This window comes from Pseudochaenichthys georgianus, chromosome 13 (genome assembly GCF_902827115.2).
Source record: "Pseudochaenichthys georgianus chromosome 13, fPseGeo1.2, whole genome shotgun sequence".
Lineage (NCBI taxonomy): Eukaryota > Metazoa > Chordata > Actinopteri > Perciformes > Channichthyidae > Pseudochaenichthys > Pseudochaenichthys georgianus.
In genome coordinates this window covers 20,133,950-20,152,444 of record NC_047515.1, presented here as the reverse complement: position 1 = coordinate 20,152,444, position 18,495 = coordinate 20,133,950, and the positions used below count along the sequence as shown (strand labels likewise).

Sequence of the window (18,495 nt, the reverse complement as noted above, 5' to 3'; positions counted from 1 at the left end):
TTCTCTGCAATTTGTGGGTTAGAGCATGCTGTAACAGAAAACCCCTGTAGCCTCCTCAAGTTCAAACCCTCTCTCTCTCTCTTTGACCATCACTATCATGGTAACTCAGCTTGTACAATAACTTGCCTGTTTAGAAAGCCAGCTCATGGCAAAGTTATTCGCAAGTTGGCTGATAAAGGGCCTTTGGATGACACATGTGACTGGTGCTGTATGTGTGTTGCACAACTTGGAGCTTTTCCACGAGGAGGGAAGATCCTAGATTGAACACTCATTTGGCTGTTTTGAACCCATAATAGCCCTGATTGAACTGCATATTCTAAAGCAGATAAGACTGGCCATATAAGGCTTTAAATGCAAAGAAATAGGTTGGCTACCAATTTTATAAATCTGTTAATAAAAAAAAAGCATTGACCTCTTAATTTTAGGGCAACATTAAGTTTATTTAAGTGATGAAAGAGTCCTTGCACATGAATTATGGGCATCGGTGTGGGCTACTAGGGAAGTGCATGAACATTGGAGACTAGCAAACTAGTAAACTAAGCAAAATCATTACAGCAATGAGAACAATGTTTGAATATCAGAGGACGAAAGAGAGGATGTATACGTATTTTGAGAGGTGGTCCTGAGCTCAAGCAGCATATGTGATCATCAGTTAGGCTACTCACATTTATATAGAATGATTTAAGCAGAAAAAACTTTTACATTATTTGTAATCTTCTCTTGCTGCAAATCCCAAATAATTTCCCATTTTGCGATCAATAAAGTACCTATCTATTACATTACATGTCACTTGTTAGACGCTTTTATCCAAAGCGATTTACATACTCAATACTGTGGGCACTCCAATCCCCACAGGAGCAATTTGGACAATGTTGTGTCCCTGTATTGCCCAGGGACACAACGACATGCTGACTGCAGTGGAGTTTGAAGTTACCTGTGACCCCCTGATCCGAACACCAACGCTCAACCCACTGCACCACACGCCTCCCATCGATCTATCTAAATGTATCTTTCTTGAGCTTTAGTAGCCTACTACTAATGTAATTTAGAAATAAAGTTTACGTTTTACTTGCTACATGTTAAGCATTTGATACAGTAATATTGTAGTATTTATTAATGCAAATTGATGTGGAGAATGACATAATGTTCACATGATCATGACCTAAGCTTTTATTTTGAAGAAGAATCTCTCCGGAAAGCCTGAAGTCACGCCTCTGTGATGACGCCATTGCGTCAGTGCGGAAGTACTCTGACTCTTGCACATGGTGAAAATGGCTGCGAATGAGGAAAAACAACAGGGGCACAGACCCGGCGTATTTAAACAGAAAAATAAAGGCCACAAACATGGCAAGCACCGGACGAAAGGTGAAATTGAGAGAGAAAACAAAGGTAAGCAGTGTTCCGTTACAAAGTGTTACTTAACAGGCGCTGTTTGCTTGTGACTGTGCCCACGACTCTGCAAGCACACGTGTTGAGTCTTCTTGCGCATTTTATAGTGGGCGTCATATGAGGAGAAGTTCATCAACACTATTTTGTAAGAAATCGAGTTAAAAACCCACCGTTTCTCGCGTCCCGCTTGACGTTGCTAACTAATCTGCGTACATATTTCTCCAAATGACCAGTGACCTATAAAGCATGGGGCAACCAATCAGAGCTCCCAGACATGCGTTTTTTTTTTTGTATTGAAGTAGAAACTGCCCACCCATCTTCTTCCGGGCCATGGGACAGTATGTCGGAAAAATGATAGAGGCTTCTCAATTCTTAAATGTCCCCTTCTCGACTCCCCTCCTCGAGACTTAGTCCCGCCCACAGGAGATGCGAGCGGAGGACCGAGGAGGGGAACCGAGGAGAGAGGAGGGGAAGCAGCAGACGTTTAAAGAAATGAGAACTCCTCTCCTCTGAGCGGTCATATTAAAGCGACGTCCGTTCATTATTACGTGGCAACAGCTGCATCAGCTGTCGAGTGTTTTGTCACTGCGCTGTATTTTATAATCTCTGTTAGATCAGCTGAACATTGTTCCCCCACATATTTACTTTGAATTCATTGAGAGTGCGGTATAATGAGACAATAGCAGGCTACAGATGCGGACACACACAAATATATTTATATAAATATATACAATTTTTAAAGTATGAGAGCACTCTCATAATAACTTAACACAATCAGAGACTGGATATATCCCCCCCTCTCTCTGGTCGCTGAAATGGGGAATTGAAATGACGGGCCAAAAGTTGTATTAAAACTAAGTAATCAGAGGACACCAAACCAACTGAGACCCGTCTGTCCGCCGCATCTACACACTGTACAACACACATCTACACACTGTACCACACACACACCTACACTAGGGCTGCAACAAACGACTAATTTGATAATCGATTAATCTATCGATTAATGAATCGATTAATCGACTATTCGGACTATTACTGTATGCCTTGCACAATTTCTCAAACGCTCTTATTTAGCCATCAACTTTTAGATTTAGCTTGAGGTTGTTTTAGGCATGTGGAAACTAACAATGAAGACAATAAAGATGAATATTTGATTCCAAAATACATATATTATTGAAATAACTTAAATTGTGAACAAAACTAACATTGCTTTTTATTCAAATTTAAATAAATAATATTTCACATCAAAAGAAACAACAGTGTTTTAACAAATCGTATTAAATAATCTGATGACAGAACTGTAAACAGAATAGCTGAAACTTTAACAAACTAAATAATAATAATAATATATAATATTTTTAGAGCACCTTTCAGGAAACCTAAGGTCGCTTTACAAGTCGGGTATGGGGGGGGGAGTAGGGGAAAAAAGGCAGACAGGTTAAGGGGGTGGGGGGGGGGGGAGTAGCGGACAAATAAACCTATTAAACTAACTATACAGTGGGGAAAGCCTTGGTAAAAAGGTGCGTTTTGAGGGCTTTTTTGAAAATGTCCAGGGTTGGGGCGCTGCGGATTTCGGGGGGGAGAGAGAGTTCCAGAGGGTGGGGGATGCCACACTGAAGGCTCTGTCACCAAAAGTCCGCAAATAACTCTGTTACCTCTAATCATTATGTTTGTACAATGTAGTTAGCTCCGTGTGTTGCTGCTAGCATACATAACACCTGACGTGAAAACGTTACTCGTGGACGGGGCTACAGAGCTACTAGAAAGACAGTCGAACCCGGTGCATTCCTCCGTCTGGATGTGGAGCACTTTGCTAAATGTTTAGACAAATAGCTCGTGTTACCGCCCTTACGCACTAAACTCTTATTCCACTTTTGGTAACGAGAATTCTCCACATCGAGACGGGTAAAGTTTAACCACCTCGGAGCGCGATCTCTCCGCCATCTCCCACGTGTGTGTGTGTTGCTGCATGTTAGGGGTGTAACAGTTCACAAACATTTCGGTTCGGTACGTACCTCGGTTTTTAGGCCACGGTTCGGTTCGGTACGTTTTCGGTACAGCAGAAAAAATTATCACAAAACATATATACATATTTTTTTAAATTATTATTAAACTGTGAATAATGTATTCACTCAAATAAATACAAAATATAATAAAATAAACATTAAGGTGCAGCATTTCGATGAACTGAAATAATCTGTATTTGAACTTTACTGTACTAGTACTCACAAAACATAAACTATTAGTTTTGGGTTTTTAATTATTATTAAACTATGAATATTCACTCAAATAAATATAAAATATAATAACATAAACATTAAGGTGCAGCTTTTCGATTAACTGAAATAATCTGTATTTGAACTGTACTAGCACCTAAGCAGCCAGTTAGACATAATGACTTGCTCGTCATTGTATTTTCATGTTTTTTTAAAGAAAGATGAACTTGTCCACATTGCTTGCCGAAAGGGCAGATCTGCTGGCACTAACAATGTCTCCTGCTGTGGAGAACACCCTCTCGCTAGGGACAGAGGTAGTAGCAGATACAGCCAGGTAGCGCTTTGCTAACATGGCAACATAAGGATATTTGCCGTTTGTAATAGCTTTGGCTCGGTCTGAAGTTTTTGCGAGTGGTGGAGGCTTAAATGCTAATGGAAGTTGGGTTTGCACTTCAGTCTTTTGGTACCGGTGATATTCACGTTCGGGTGATGCCTTTTCAAATGAGTGTGCAAGTTTGATGTATTGCCAGCCGCGTAACCAATTTTAGTTGAACAATGCCGACAAACAGCGTTGGTTCGGTCCACCTGTCTTTGTCCGTCATCCTTGTTCGTAACTGCGAAACCAAAATGTTCCCAAACCGGACACTTCAATGATGCTGGAGGATTTTCGAGCTCAACTTTATCTGCGTTCGCCATTTCGACAGTTCCTCAAATTACTGACAACATTTGAACGCATCCCTCTGACCAGCTCGTCCAATGAAATGACTTGCTCGCTCTATGATGCGTTGATCACAATGGGAGCAAATTACTCTGAATGCTGCGACGCAGCACTTGAGAATGCTTCCAAGAAGTTGTTCACGTTCTCATTTTTTTACGTTTAACGTTATATTCGTTCGGTACACTTCGGTACACACGTGTACCGAACCGAAGGGCCCGTACCGAATAATTTCGGTACGGGTACGTGTACCGTTACACCCCTACTGCATGTTGCAGCTGCCCGTGTGTAAACTGCCCCGCCCCCTCGCAAGCAGGCGGGGGAGAGAAAGATCGAAAATACATCATAGACGCATTTGTTTGTCTTTTTGCATATTAGAAACGAGTTGGCGACACTAAGACTGCGATATAATGTCTTTGTAGCAATAATACATGACATATATTTTTTAAATGTCTCCAGTACCGATAAAAAGACCAATAAAGTTAGAGCTTAACGGGGCGTAAAACACACGTGATGACGTCACCAACGAATCGACGACTGAATTAGTTGGCAACTAATTTGGTAATCGATTAAGTCAATTAGTTGTTGCACCCCTAACCTACACACTGTACCACACACACACCTACAGCTCCTAAAGCATAATCAGGCTACAGCCGTTGTGTTTTTTATTATGTGAAGCACTAAATGGTCTTAGAAAAATATCGACTCTTTGTTTGTAGATATCTACTAAACTAAAGCAAATAAAGAGAGTAGGCCTGTTATACTGAGTGATATATATTATACACACTGCTCTGCTTTCTGCACGGACCTCACAGCTGTTCTCACTGTAAACATCACGTTGCAATGAAAGCAGTTACTAATATAATATCCAAGGGATGCATGCAGAGCTGTCATTGGCTGAGATAAGTCCGGCCGTGCGTCAGGCCTCCACCGTTTCCGGAAATGCATCCGCGGAGGAGCCGTGGAGGATGCATCAGTGTATCCTCGATTATAGCTCCTTCAGAGAGCCTCCTCGATGCTCGGTCCTCGAAGTGCATTTAGAGAAATTAGATGTCCTTCAAAATGGCGCGCTGAAATTCATTTCCGGGTCACTACCGGAGGACCGAGGAGTCGAGGAGGGGAAATTTGAGTATTGAGAAGCCTCTTATGTATAAAGAGGCAAAGTCCCTCCCCTTCTGGTGGGACTCATGGGACCTTATTTCGGAAAAAGTTTGTATTGAAGTCAATGGAGAGAGAAAGATTATCTTTTGATCCCGTTTGAATTGTGCCACGAATTACACATATGATGTTTGTCAATCTTAAATAATAATTTCCATGTCAAAAAAGTCACAGTTTGTGGTAAAACTGTTGAAATATAAGACTATGAATAATATGCAACTAGAAAGACTACGAATCCCGGTCCCGACTAACTCCCCTTTTGTGTACAGCTCTCAACATGCCCAGACTTGTAGTGATTTTCACCTCTTTTAATACTTTCCGCCTCATTCTGAAAGAAAGAAGTGAAATATGCCAACGTGACGGCCGTCTTGGTGTGTGGTGCGGGACGGGAGATGGGATGCAAACTTGTCACCTTTCGGCGAAATTCGCCGTTTTGAATCCAAAATAGGTCGTTTGTGTGATTCATGTAGATCTGCAATAAAAAATGTTGTGGGGTATGGGGGTGGGGGGGGTCTGGGACCCGGAGTAATCTGCGGCCGCGAGCCGTTATGTGCCATCATGACACGCATGGTGTTCTTTTTTTTATATTTTATAATGAAGCTCGAGTCTTCCTGCCTGTCGGCTCTGCTCATCGATGTATAATAAGGCTCTGCTGCTCCGGTATGAGGGTCTAGCTTCAGCAGCTACATTACCTACGGGTGCGTTCGTTAATATTAACGGTGTGGTCCGGAGTCACTGTGGCACAGACTGGACCGCTGGTGAACAGCTGTTAGAACTGGCCGTTCAGAGCAGAGCGGCAGAGCGTGATGTGCACTGAAAAGTTTTTCTGTCGCAATATTATTTAAGGAATTGTTGAGCGAGCTAGCTAGCTAGCTAGCATACATTGTTACTATCTGCTAACGTTAGCTTTAGCCTTCGTTTTCTAATAGTTTTTTTCATAGGCTATAAACGGAGGTGGTATTAAGTATAGATCTTGTACTTGAGTAGAAGTACTCAGGTCTTGTACTTGAGTAAAAGTAGAAGTACCAGAATGTAGGAACAATTCTGCATTCAAAATGTTCCTCAAATAAAAGTACAAAAGTATTATCATCAAAATATAGTGAAAGTAGCGACAGTATAAGTAGTGATTGTGCAGATTGGTCCATTTCAGAATAATATATACGATATGTTTTATAATGATTGATCATGAAAGTGTTCTCAAAGCTGGTAAAGGTGCAGCTAGTTTGAATGACTTTGTATACTGCAGGGTAGCTTGTGAATTTACTCCAGGTGGAACTAAAGTCTGATTTAACACTTGATTAGATTTCACATCATTCATCCACATCTGTGAAGTAACTAAAGGTATTAAATACATGTAGTGGAGGAAAAGTACACTTTTTACCTCTGAACTGTAGAGGAGAAGAAGAACAAAGTAGCAAAACATTGAAATACTTAAATAAAGTACAAGTATCTCAAAATTGTACCCAAGTAGTACTTAGGTTTATGAACTTAGTTACTTTACACCACTGACGATACAGATAGAAAGACTAAGCCTTGCACAGAGGCATGAAAATACATTTTCAAAATGCTCAACAGTGCTGCCAAAACTATAAACTGACTGCTACACAATTAAAATAAATGCTTTTATATATTTCTATTAGATGTGACTCTTTGGCGTTTCTGTTATTATTACCTGCTGCTTTAGTTGTTCTGACTGCTAAAATCCTCTGTTATTCCTCATTTTAAAGCCGATATTCCGTGGGATCCTTGTCACCTTTTTCATACCTGATGAGTTTGCATCCCTGGATGTAGTTCATTGAGCAGTTTCACACAAAAAGTGTTACTTCACAGTTTTACGATACATTTTAATTTTTTTGACAAACATATGTGTAATTCGTGGCACAATTCAAACGGGATCGAAAGATAATCTTTCTCTCGCCATTGACTTCAATGCATAACTTTTCAGAAATAAGGTCCCATGGAGCTCAACCGGAAGGGGAGGGACTTCGCCTCTCTATAGAAGTCAATGGAGAGAGAAAACGTATCTTTCGATCCCGTTTGAATTTGATTTTTGGCAATCTTAAATCTTAAAAAAAAAATTCCATGTAAAAAAAAAGTCACAGTTTGTCTTAAAAGATAAGACTATATGAAAAATACGCAACTAGAAAGACTACAAATCCCAGAATCCGGTTCCGCATGCTGGCTCTTACGGAACCGACTATCTCCCCTTGTGTGTATGAACAGCTCTCAACATGCCCAGACCTGTAGTGATTTTCACCTCTTTTAATACTTTCCGCCTCATTCTGAAAGAAGTGAAATGTGCCAACGTGACGGCCGTCTTGGTGTGTGGTGCGAGACGGGAGATGTAGTTCATTGAGCGGTTTCACACAAAAAAAGTGTTACTTCACAATTTTACGACACATTTTTATTTTTTTGACTTTTGACAAACATCATATGTGTAATTCGTGGCACAATTCAAACGGGATCGAAAGATAATCTTTCTCTCCTCTAGGGATGCCAGCGATTATTCGAATATTCGTTAGTCTCCATAATCGAATATTATTTTTAAAAAATCTATTTTATTTATATATATTTTTTTAATTATTTATATATATTTTTTAATAATTTATGTATTTTTTTTTTTTTCTGGCTTAGTTTCAACCAAAATATATATAAATATATATATGCTAATAATAGTAATAGTATTAATAATTGTAAATGGCCATTGGTCACACCACCAGTTTGTTTTACTGTAAACTTGGAGGGGGTCGAATAAGCGATTATTATTCGCCAGGGCTGCCGAATAATCGATTTTGATCATGGTCAGTTTCTGGCAACCCTACTCTCCACCAACAGTGTCAGCACTGATGTGTAGGTGTGTGTATGAGTGTGTATTGTAAATGTTTTATTTATTTATTATCATGACTTGCTACAATGGTATAACAATGTTGTGGTATTTTTATTATTGCTTTTAGGATGTCTATCACCATCTGGCAAAGGGACTATCGATGAAAACTAGCCTTTTGGCTAATTTGAGTACTTTTACATGTTTTTAATATGTTGATTAATGTACACTAGGGCTGTGCATCTTCACTGGTCTCACGATTCGATTATGATTATCCTGTCAACGATTCGATTCAATTCGATATCCCGATGCATCACGATTCATACCAATGCGTTGCATCCTCAATTTTCTATATTACTGCACATGGCTTATTTTTCATCAATGCATACATGCAGTAAATACATATGAACTCTCTTTTTATTATTTAGAAAGTGCTTCAGAAATCAATAACATGAATGTCTTGACATTAATTTATAAACCAAAATAAATGAATTGTATAGGTCTAGCCTCCCTATATCTGTGTGTGAAGTTGTTCCATCCTCAAAAATAATGCTTCTGCAGTCTAGCTGCAGCTTCTAGCAACAGTCTTCTGTTAAAAAAAGGACAGTGAATGTCCTGAATGTGGCATCACACACAGGACTTGAGTCTGAACACAGCAGACAACAGGAGTATTTACAATACCATATACAAACAAAAATACTGCATGTGGGTGCACACTTACATTCTCTGTCTTACTGTTACATAAATCCCATGAATGTATGAGATTAAGTTAGCTTCATTATATCTCAGTGATTAAGTGAATAATAAAGGTTCTATCGGGTCACTATCAGCCTGTCACTCATTATTTTCAGGGAGGGGGCGGGGTTTGGAGGGAGCTTTTTTCCTCCTGCCTTCACAAACTTTACACACGTGTATATATCGTCTGAAAATAGCAAGAGGACATTCATACTCTGCAATCCAAGACTTAATTAAATCCACCAAAAACCTGACATGATTGTAACGCGATTCTTTTTGAAAAACATAAATCCCTGTGTCTCTGACACGACAGGGAGTGATTCAGAGCGGGTCCTTCTGCTGTTGGTCCTGGACTGGTGGTGTTGTGTTGCTGTGCCGCTGTCACGTCTGTTCCCTGATCTCTGCGTCACCGAGCGATTTTATATTAAAGTGACAGAAAAAAAAACCGTTATAGTAATGCCGCGGCCGGAAAATCAGGAAGCAACGTTACTACGCTATAACCGATTATCTTCCGTCACTGCATCGATACCGAATCGTCCGCATCGCAATGCATCGTAGAAACGATTATTTTCAACACCCCTAATGTACACTGTCCCTTGTTTTAAATAAATCAATTCAATCTTTCTCTCTCCATTGACTTCAGTACATACTTTTTCCGAAATAAGGTCCCATTAGTAAGATAACATTATTTTATTTTTATCATCACATAATTTAATTTTAGACTATATATACAATGCCATCCAGAAAATTGGGTAATCATGTGTATGTGAATCTGACAGCCTACATCAACATACACAATGTTTGATGATGCGCTATTTCAAAGCTATAGCTATGCTCAAGGGCGTAGTTAAGGATTTTTGACATATAGGGGTTTGAGTTACACGCTGTAAAGAGGAACATGGACATTATTATTTTATGTATTAAAGTATAGAGGATCCAATTGAACAGAGTATGTCAGATATAATTGAACCACAGTAGGTGGGACAACTCACTTTTTAAATTGTCAGAATATTGTTTAGTTTCCAACAACATGGCACAATGACAAATCAAAGTATGGCTTAAACATATGCATTAAATACATATTACTTAGAATTGAAGTAAGGGCTCCAAACTAGACGGGTGTTATTGATCTATCTCCCGCCCAGCAGCTAAGATATTGGAAACATGTATCATAACCTCAACAGCCGATAGAAAGTCATGTTAATATCTTGTTTGCACTATTCACATATCTCCAGCAACAGCTTATAGTTACATTAAAGGTTTTCCTCAAAGGACACCCACTAGGAATGCCATTTGTAGTTTATGAGATTAAATAGTTTCACATATTGATGTCCCAGATAGCAGAGCACAAAAGCAAAAAAGTTATTTTTTGCAGTTTGCCAAATTTAAATCAGTCTTCAATATATGTTATGAGGAGTTGAGGCCTTTTTTTGCGATTTGTGTTTTGCTCAATAAAACATCCACACCAGTCATATCCTCACAGTAATAAATCCTTCTGTCTTTCAGGTAGAGTATCAGTGACGGCCCTTACTAAAAAACAGAGGAAGGAGCATAAGAGGATGGACAGAAGGAACAAAGCCAACCAGCTACGCAAGAATAAGAAAGACATGGTAATTTTTTATTTCAAATAAAGAAAAGTCTTCTTTGAAATTCCTAATTGTTGCAGCACAGTTTCAATGCTCATGTCTTTTTAGGTTCTAACAGAAAAGCGCCGTCTAGGCACAAGGGACGGTCCTCCTCACCTGGTTGCCGTGGTGTCTCTCCATGGTGGAATCGATGCTGGGACTGTTACCAAACTGCTACGTGGGGAGGGGGCCGGGGGTGTCGGACTTCAGGAGCGGTGCATCAGTGGAGTCACTGACAGTTTTGGGATACTTCTGCCTCGTGTTAAGCAAAGGTTCAACTTTCTAAGCATCAGCACGGGTCAGTATCAAGTGATGTGGAAAACTGATTACAAAGAACGAAAGTGCAATGTGTTACGAGTTTAAAAGCTGTTCATTTAGGCATTAACAGTGTTGCAGACCACCGTGATGCGACTTCAACCTTTTATTTTGATTAATGTTGTGATTAGTTTTTCAAATATGACATCAAAACAACACAGACAAAAGAAAAAACAGTCAGACAAAAGTACAGTCCAGCATTTTGGATGATACGATGTATATACTGTTAATGTAAATCTATATTTAACGAGCAAATTAAGACAAGTGTTTAAAGATTGCATCAAGCATAGGTCTTTCATTTACGAGTTTGTCTTTGTTTTGGTCATTGTTCCATTCTGAAGGTTCTATAATGTTTTTTGTTGGACAGCTGACATACACTCCCTGCTGGATGTGGCAAAGATTGCAGATAGCCTTGTATTTGTACTGGACTCTGATGAAGGTTGGGACAACTATGGAGAATACTGTCTCTCCTGCCTCTTTGCCCAGGGCCTTCCTAGTCATGGTGGGTATAAATCTGAACACAGTGCTGGAAGTTTTTAGACTCCTTTATTGACACTTGTATAGACTTTTGTTGCAGCCCATTATATGCATTATTTCAGCTTTTTATGGTGTACATCTTCTAAGTTTTCTTCTCTGTTCCTACATTTGCCCCGTGTAGCACTGGTGTGTCAGGGTGTGTCTGAACTTCCTGTGAAGAAAAAGGTTGAGTCCAAGAGAGCTCTGTCGAAAATCACAGAGATCCGTTTCCCTGATGAGCGTATCTACCCTTTGGATTCGGAGCAGGATGGCACTTTACTTCTCAGACACCTGGGCACTCAGAGACAGAGAAAGCTCGGTTTCCGCTCCAGACGTGCCCATCTTTTGGCTCAGAAAGTGTCTTTTACAGCAAACAGCCCTGCTGAGGGGACAGGTGTTGGACCCACTGGCCTGGGCACACTCTGTGTCTCTGGGTACGTCCGTGGTTGTCCTCTACAAGTTAACAGACTGGTGCACATCACTGGATATGGAGACTTTCAGATCAGTCAGATTGATGCTCCATCAGACCCTCTTCCCCTCATCTTAACAGCAACCCGACCTGCAAAGCCTGGCAAGGAAGGAGACTTTGACATGCAGGTAGGTGAAGAGAAATCAAACAGCTAGAGCTGAAACCTTCTATTGGGTTGATTCATTTATTGGTCAACATGCTCTAGAAAAATGACCGTTGTTGGTGTTGCTTTCAAGGAAAATGTGTTTTATATCCATTATATGTGGGAGCATATCAGAATTGTCATATTTCATTAGTTTGGTCTATTAGTCTCATTTGTTTGTCTAAATTATGTAACTGAAACCGTATTCCTTCCCTATTTTTGGAAATCCGGAGAATAGGCAGGTGCGGCCTTGATGGCTCCGAGTCAGTTGTTATCCGTTAGTTCGTAAATAATGTTTAAAACATTTCAAATTGCTGCAATTTAGCTTTTTATGTTTGATTATAATTAATGTAGGGCTACCAGGTGTGTACTCAGTGCACTGTGGGTTTGAGTTCATTTAGAGATAATGTGTAGATCCCTGCCAGTGACAGCTGGTTCACGTGTAGGGGAGGGATTTCTGTTGACTACGATTTTGTTACTACACTCCTAGACAAATAACAATAAATACCATGTGAGCCACAAAACATTTTATTTTTTGCATACAAATGGAGTGCATAAAAATGTGCACTTTTAACTTTCTTACCATGCAACAATAACGTAACCTTGAAAACAATTACCGCAGTCATGTTATCGATTATAACACTAAGCAAGGTGTCATATTTTCAAATTGTTAATGAATTTAAAGAGCAGCGGACTAAAGTATGCTGAAAAATACAAATGTAAACCAGAATGCTGTTCGTAAAAAATCTGTTAAATGGTTTGGTATGTTTTTAAATGCATAACTTGACTTTTAACACTTTGTAATGGTCAATTAGTTTAATCTTTACATTTCCAGTTTACCTCAGTCATCTGTGTTTCCTACAGGATGGAGGCGAGGGGGAGGCCCCAGTGAGGGTGCTCATGAAAGCGGACCCCTCCAGCAGGGAGAGTCTGCAGGCAGAGGCTGAGGTGGACCCCATGGAAGGAGAGCAGACCTGGCCAACAGACTCAGAGCTCCTGGAAGCTGAAGGTGCGCAAACAGAATGTACACATTGTTGCTGTTAGAGCAATCACAGTTGTTGTTGTTGTTGTTGTTGTTGTAATGGGACAGCACCAAATGATGCTGATGATAGAGTTCACCTTTCCACGACTTGACAACTTTAAATAATTTCTGGCTACCAGAAATGACGTGTACTGAAATGCCCTCCTTGATTAAAAGTGTGGAGAATAAAAAAGAAATTGCGTTATACAATGAAACCCCAATAAACAGGATTAAATTGTTTTCACTGTTTAGAGGCCAGGAAGAGCAAGCGTGTGATGAAGGTCCCTAAAGGAACATCAGACTACCAGGCCTCCTGGATTGTTGATGAAGAGGAGGAGAGTAATGGAGAGATAGACGAAGAGAGCAGTGAAGAGGACGACGATGATGACGACATGTTGGACGAGGCCATGGAGGATGAGGACAATGTTTCTCAGGTAAACATTCAAGTCTTTTTTTAAGCATTTACCTGAGACACAGGAGAAATGAGTTGAAGAGATACATGATCCGTTTCTGAGGCTACATCCACACTTCAACGATGTAATGGAGGATGATGAGGACAGTGATCCGAGGAAGAGCTCTGAGTCAGTGGCAGTGGTTCCGGGGCTCGGTGCATACGTGACCTGCCGTCTACGCACCTCCTCACTGAGAGGCAGTGTTTGTTTTCTCAGTGTCTGTCTCTGGCCTGCAGTGCCAGGCTATTCAACAATAGTGTTTGTAGCAGGAGTCCCGAGAGAAGCCTCCGGTCTTCCTGTCCTGTGAACAGAACTTCCCGTCTGGACGGAGGGAGGGGACGACCATTTATTTATTTCCAGCTCTGCTTGAAAAGACGTCGGGAAACTCTCCTTATCCAATGGGTTTATTACGATCTTTGATTGTTATTAGCATGTGTTTGAGGTCAATTTCAACGCACAGGAATACGTATTTAGGAGAGCGTAACAATAGGGAAAAGAGTACTTCAAATGATAATGATTATTATCATTGCAGCTGGGATGTTGGAAAGGTCATGAATCAACCTCATGCTGGGTGTTTCCCCCCCCCATGTGTCTGGCTCTGCCTGTAATCTACAAGTTGAGGAAGGACTTTAAAGAATGTCGTTTTTGATGATTCATTTCCTTATACAAAGGTAATACTCACGGAAGTTGAATTTTACATATTGTAAGAATGAATGACTAGATATAGTGAAGACACTCCATTGAAGGCACATTGGGAACAATGCAACATTTAAATATATGCAAACCGGGGGTTCCTATACTTTGCCTACTCCTTATCACATTCACACATCCAAACACAAAACAGTGCTCATATTGTGACCGAGTCAGTCTTGTTTATGTTTGGCTGTAATACAATTTCTATACTTAGAATCTCTTTGAGTGAACTTGTGTTCCACCATGTACGTCTGGCCATTGTTCGGATAATATCGAGACTGCAATTTTAGACAAAATGGGGAAGCGAAAAGCTGCCTTGATGACTTAGGGAAAAAAATTGTGTATGTATAAAAATGGCTTTGTAATGGGAGTGTAACAAAACGATTAAATATGCAGAATAGCAAAGAAACACGTTCCAATATGCCTCGACTCGATTAAGTACTGTATGTGCAAGAGAATTAAAAAATTAACTTATGTGAGGTTATGTCTCAAAGATAAATCTTGCCTGTTGTTATCTGGTTATCCAAATAATAATAATTTCTTTCCAGGTTATTTGATATATCCAGTATAACTATGAGATGTTTGCCTCCACCAAAATATAAGGGGTTATGACGAGAGTCAGACAGGATGTGCGTTGTTTTAGTTTAGTTAGTGTAATCCTTTTAAAACCAGAAACTACAGTGTGTCTGTCACAAAGCTACTTTTACATTATGGCAATAGTCACATTTAGGGGACAGGGAAGATGTTGCATATTGAAGCTAATTCTACTTTATTCTCTCTGCTCAGGGTCCAGGTTCAGAAGAAGAAGAAGAAGAGGAGGATGAGGAGGAGGAGGAAGAGGTGTGCGCCGAAGAGCGAGCAGGAGTAGATGAGCGATATGATGAGCACATTGATGTGGCGGCAGAGGAAGAAGGCCTTAAACGCTACCGTGAAGCTCGGTCCAATGAAATGTTTCCTGATGAGGTGGACACGCCACTTGACATGCCAGCTAGAATCAGGTCGGTTCTGCTTCTATTATTACAGACTACATATACCGTACTTTTCGGACTATAAGCCGCGACTTTATCCCCCATTTTTTTTGTACAGCTAACGGCCACTAGGGAACCTCCTAAATCTATGGATTTTACAGGTAAAATTAACCACCTTTAACACTATGGGCTCTATGACCGGTCCGCGCCCGCCACCTTCAAGCGGCGGGCTCCAGCAGGAAAAGCTAGAGGCCGGAAAAGAGTGAGACAGGTAGCGCGCCAAAGTAAAAGTGGAACCGAGAGACAGAACGAGAGCAAGACAGACGGACAATTTAGCTGCTGCGGCTTATATGCAGGTGCGCTTTATAGTCCGAAAAGTACGGTACATATGAAAACTACACATTTGATAGCATTTACTTTTTGCCGTCCTCTTCCTAGGTTCCAGCGCTATAGGGGCCTGAAAAGTTTCCGCTCCTCACCCTGGGACACCATGGAGAACTTGCCCCTCAACTACTCACGCATCTTCCAGTTTAAGAGCTTTGAGCGCACTCGCCACCGCATACTGGCTGAGGCCGCCGCAGAGGAAGAGGGAGCCATGGTAAGAAAAAAAAAAGGATCGCGGTCTTCATTTGTCAATCTTAGACTTGTGGCTTCACTGACTCTTCCCCTTCTGTTTCAGGTGGGCTGGTATGTTACGCTACACATCCTTGATGTCCCCTCTTCTGTGATGGAGAGTGTGCAGTCAGGCAAACCTCTGATAATGGTGTCTCTCTTGCCCCACGAGCAGAAGGTTCGTTCCACTGTTTTGACATTCAAAAAACCTTTTACGTCTGAGTTAATATCTGTCCATGTGAGCCAAAGTCACTGTTGCAGTTCAGTTTGATTGTAATGGACTTTTATGACCTATGCACAGATGTCGGTGATGCACCTCTTGGTGAGGAGACACCCCAGCAACACAGAGCCCATCAAATCTAAAGAGGAGCTGGTGTTCCACTGTGGATTTCGGAGGTTCAGGGCTTCTCCTATCTTCTCCCAGCACACTTCAGGTAGAACACCTATTAATCGAGCAAACTATTACAACTTTAATCTCCTCTTGATGATGGCAGCAATACATTAATTAAAAGAACTGAAAGCTACACAAAGCAAGTAGCTAATAACTGACTACTACATGTAAAGGTTCTGCTCACACCAGAATTACTTCAATCCATTACTATAGACTGGGCTTAAACATTTTATTTAATACATTTACTAGAGCCAGCTGGAGATAATGAACGTGATTTTGGTATTATATAAACTTAGTGATACACGTATCCAAAAAAGCATATATCCAGTTACATGGCAACATGTTGTCTTAATTACTTGTAGTTCCAAAGCATTGTGAAATGAGCGGTTTCTTTTATTCAAAACTTAATGAGCAGAATAATGTAGAAGCAGGTGGACAAAAACATATTCATCTACAGTAGTAAATGAGTTATTTAGTGTTAAACTGGGCTCTGCTCTTCTCTAGCTGACAAGCATAAGATGGAGCGCTTCCTCAGGCCAGATGCCCCCACCGTGGTGTCGGTGTACGCTCCCATTACCTTCAACCCTGCGGGAGTCCTGCTCTTCAAACAGAAGAATGATGGTGAGATGAACATTTATAAGTATAGTTAAATAATAAGTAGATAACATTTGTGGTCTGTTAGTCCTGATTTCTACCATTTAGATAATCTATTCTGGTGTTTTTGTGTCTTTTCAGGCATCCAGGACTTGGTGGCTACAGGCAGCCTCCTCAGCTGTGACCCTCAGCGTGTAACACTGAAGAGGATTGTGCTGAGCGGACACCCGTTCAAAATAAACAAGCGCTCAGCTACGGTCCGTTACATGCTCTTCAACAGGGGTAAGATGACATTTGGATACTTTTATTCTTACTACAAAATATAGCTTCTGATTGACTTCCTTGTGGCTTGAAGCTTCATGGTGAATTCTTTTTTTCTGTTACAGAGGATATAATGTGGTTCAAGCCAGTTGAGCTGCGGACAAAGTGGGGAAGGAGAGGCCACATCAAAGAGGCTTTGGGTGAGAACGTAACAAAAAAAAAGTACTTTTCAGTTGAAGCAATATCTGTTATAAGTTTAACAATTCTAACTGTCATGTTTTATCTTTTCAGGAACACATGGTCACATGAAGTGTGTATTTGATAATCAAATGCGCTCGCAAGACACTCTCCTGATGAATTTGTTCAAGAGAGTGTATCCTCGCTGGACGTATGACCCCTATGTGCCCTCTTCGTTAACCTGGTTCAAGAGAGAGATCATCGTGGATACGGACGACTTGGACATGGAATAGTGCATGATAACGCAAGAAAGACACAATGTACCAACGGCAATACCGTATATCTGTGTGATCGCATGACCTTTTCAAAAAGTGTAATGTGTATTAAAACGTTGGATTCAAAGTTTCTACTTGTTAATGTTTTTCTATTTTACTAAGCAAGCTCTAACTTGCTGCATGAGTCTGTTTCAGCCACTAGATGGCAGTGATGAACAAGTATTCATAAAGTTTCTTCACTACTCTGATTAGCAACTTCAACTTTGTTTAAAATGGTTCAAAAATCTGTGGCTGTGTTGAAGGCTTCAGGATGAAATGAGTGCTGTTTCCACAGCTACTGGCAGCTCATTAGGATTTCTTACATGTATCAAGCCTATAACAAAGACAAGTCATGACGATTTGGCTTTGTCTAATACAACTCAAAGGTACTAACTGGAAAAACATTGTTAAGTACAAGTTGTTCATATCTGATAATAATTGTGGAAAAAACCTAAAAGTACTTCTCAAACTGAAATCCTTGCCTATCCATGTAAATGACTGAAAAGTGGCATTTTAAGGCCATGACAAATAGCATCTGTAAGATTTATTATTTTATATTACCAAAAACATGCATCAGTTGATATAAAACAATAATACCTAATCCCCAGTCTCAGAATGAATTGTATATCATATGAAGCTACCACAAAGCACACAATTCAAAAATCCCAAACCATTTTAGCTATTTTAGGCCACATGGCACCACATGGTGTGAGGGAGCTTTAAAAGCAATTATTCTCCAAACACTATGTTCGATATTCCTGTATACTGTGATTCATTGAGTTTGGTGGTTCGCCTATACTTGTATGAACAACTTAAAGTCCAATCATATGTAGTTGTAGTACACTTTTGCTGTTTTCAAACTTAAACTGAAATACTTTGTGTCCTCTCCTGCACCGTGCTTTCCT

General features: G+C 40.4%; 1 protein-coding gene across 1 annotated transcript; it reads left to right on the top strand.

Annotated features, from left to right (window-relative positions):
- Positions 1-1,216: 1,216 nt before the first annotated feature.
- tsr1 (TSR1 ribosome maturation factor) lies at positions 1,217-17,681 on the top strand. Its single transcript, XM_034097832.1, has 15 exons — positions 1,217-1,389; positions 10,547-10,650; positions 10,735-10,963; positions 11,348-11,482; positions 11,639-12,093; positions 12,972-13,116; positions 13,381-13,562; positions 15,060-15,271; positions 15,680-15,839; positions 15,921-16,031; positions 16,155-16,287; positions 16,749-16,865; positions 16,980-17,120; positions 17,225-17,299; positions 17,391-17,681. The coding sequence occupies exons 1-15, from the start codon at positions 1,263-1,265 to the stop codon at positions 17,567-17,569; spliced, it is 2,505 nt and encodes an 834-aa protein (XP_033953723.1). The 5' UTR covers positions 1,217-1,262; the 3' UTR covers positions 17,570-17,681.
- Positions 17,682-18,495: the final 814 nt, after the last annotated feature.

Coding starts and splice junctions, on each gene's coding strand:
- tsr1 (XM_034097832.1), top strand. CDS start 1,263: ATGGTGAAAATGGCTGCGAATGAGGAAAAACAACAGGGGCACAGACCC. Junction 16,866..16,979: donor CTTCAAACAGAAGAATGATG/GTGAGATGAACA, acceptor GTGTCTTTTCAG/GCATCCAGGACTTGGTGGCT. Junction 17,121..17,224: donor TTACATGCTCTTCAACAGGG/GTAAGATGACAT, acceptor TTTCTGTTACAG/AGGATATAATGTGGTTCAAG.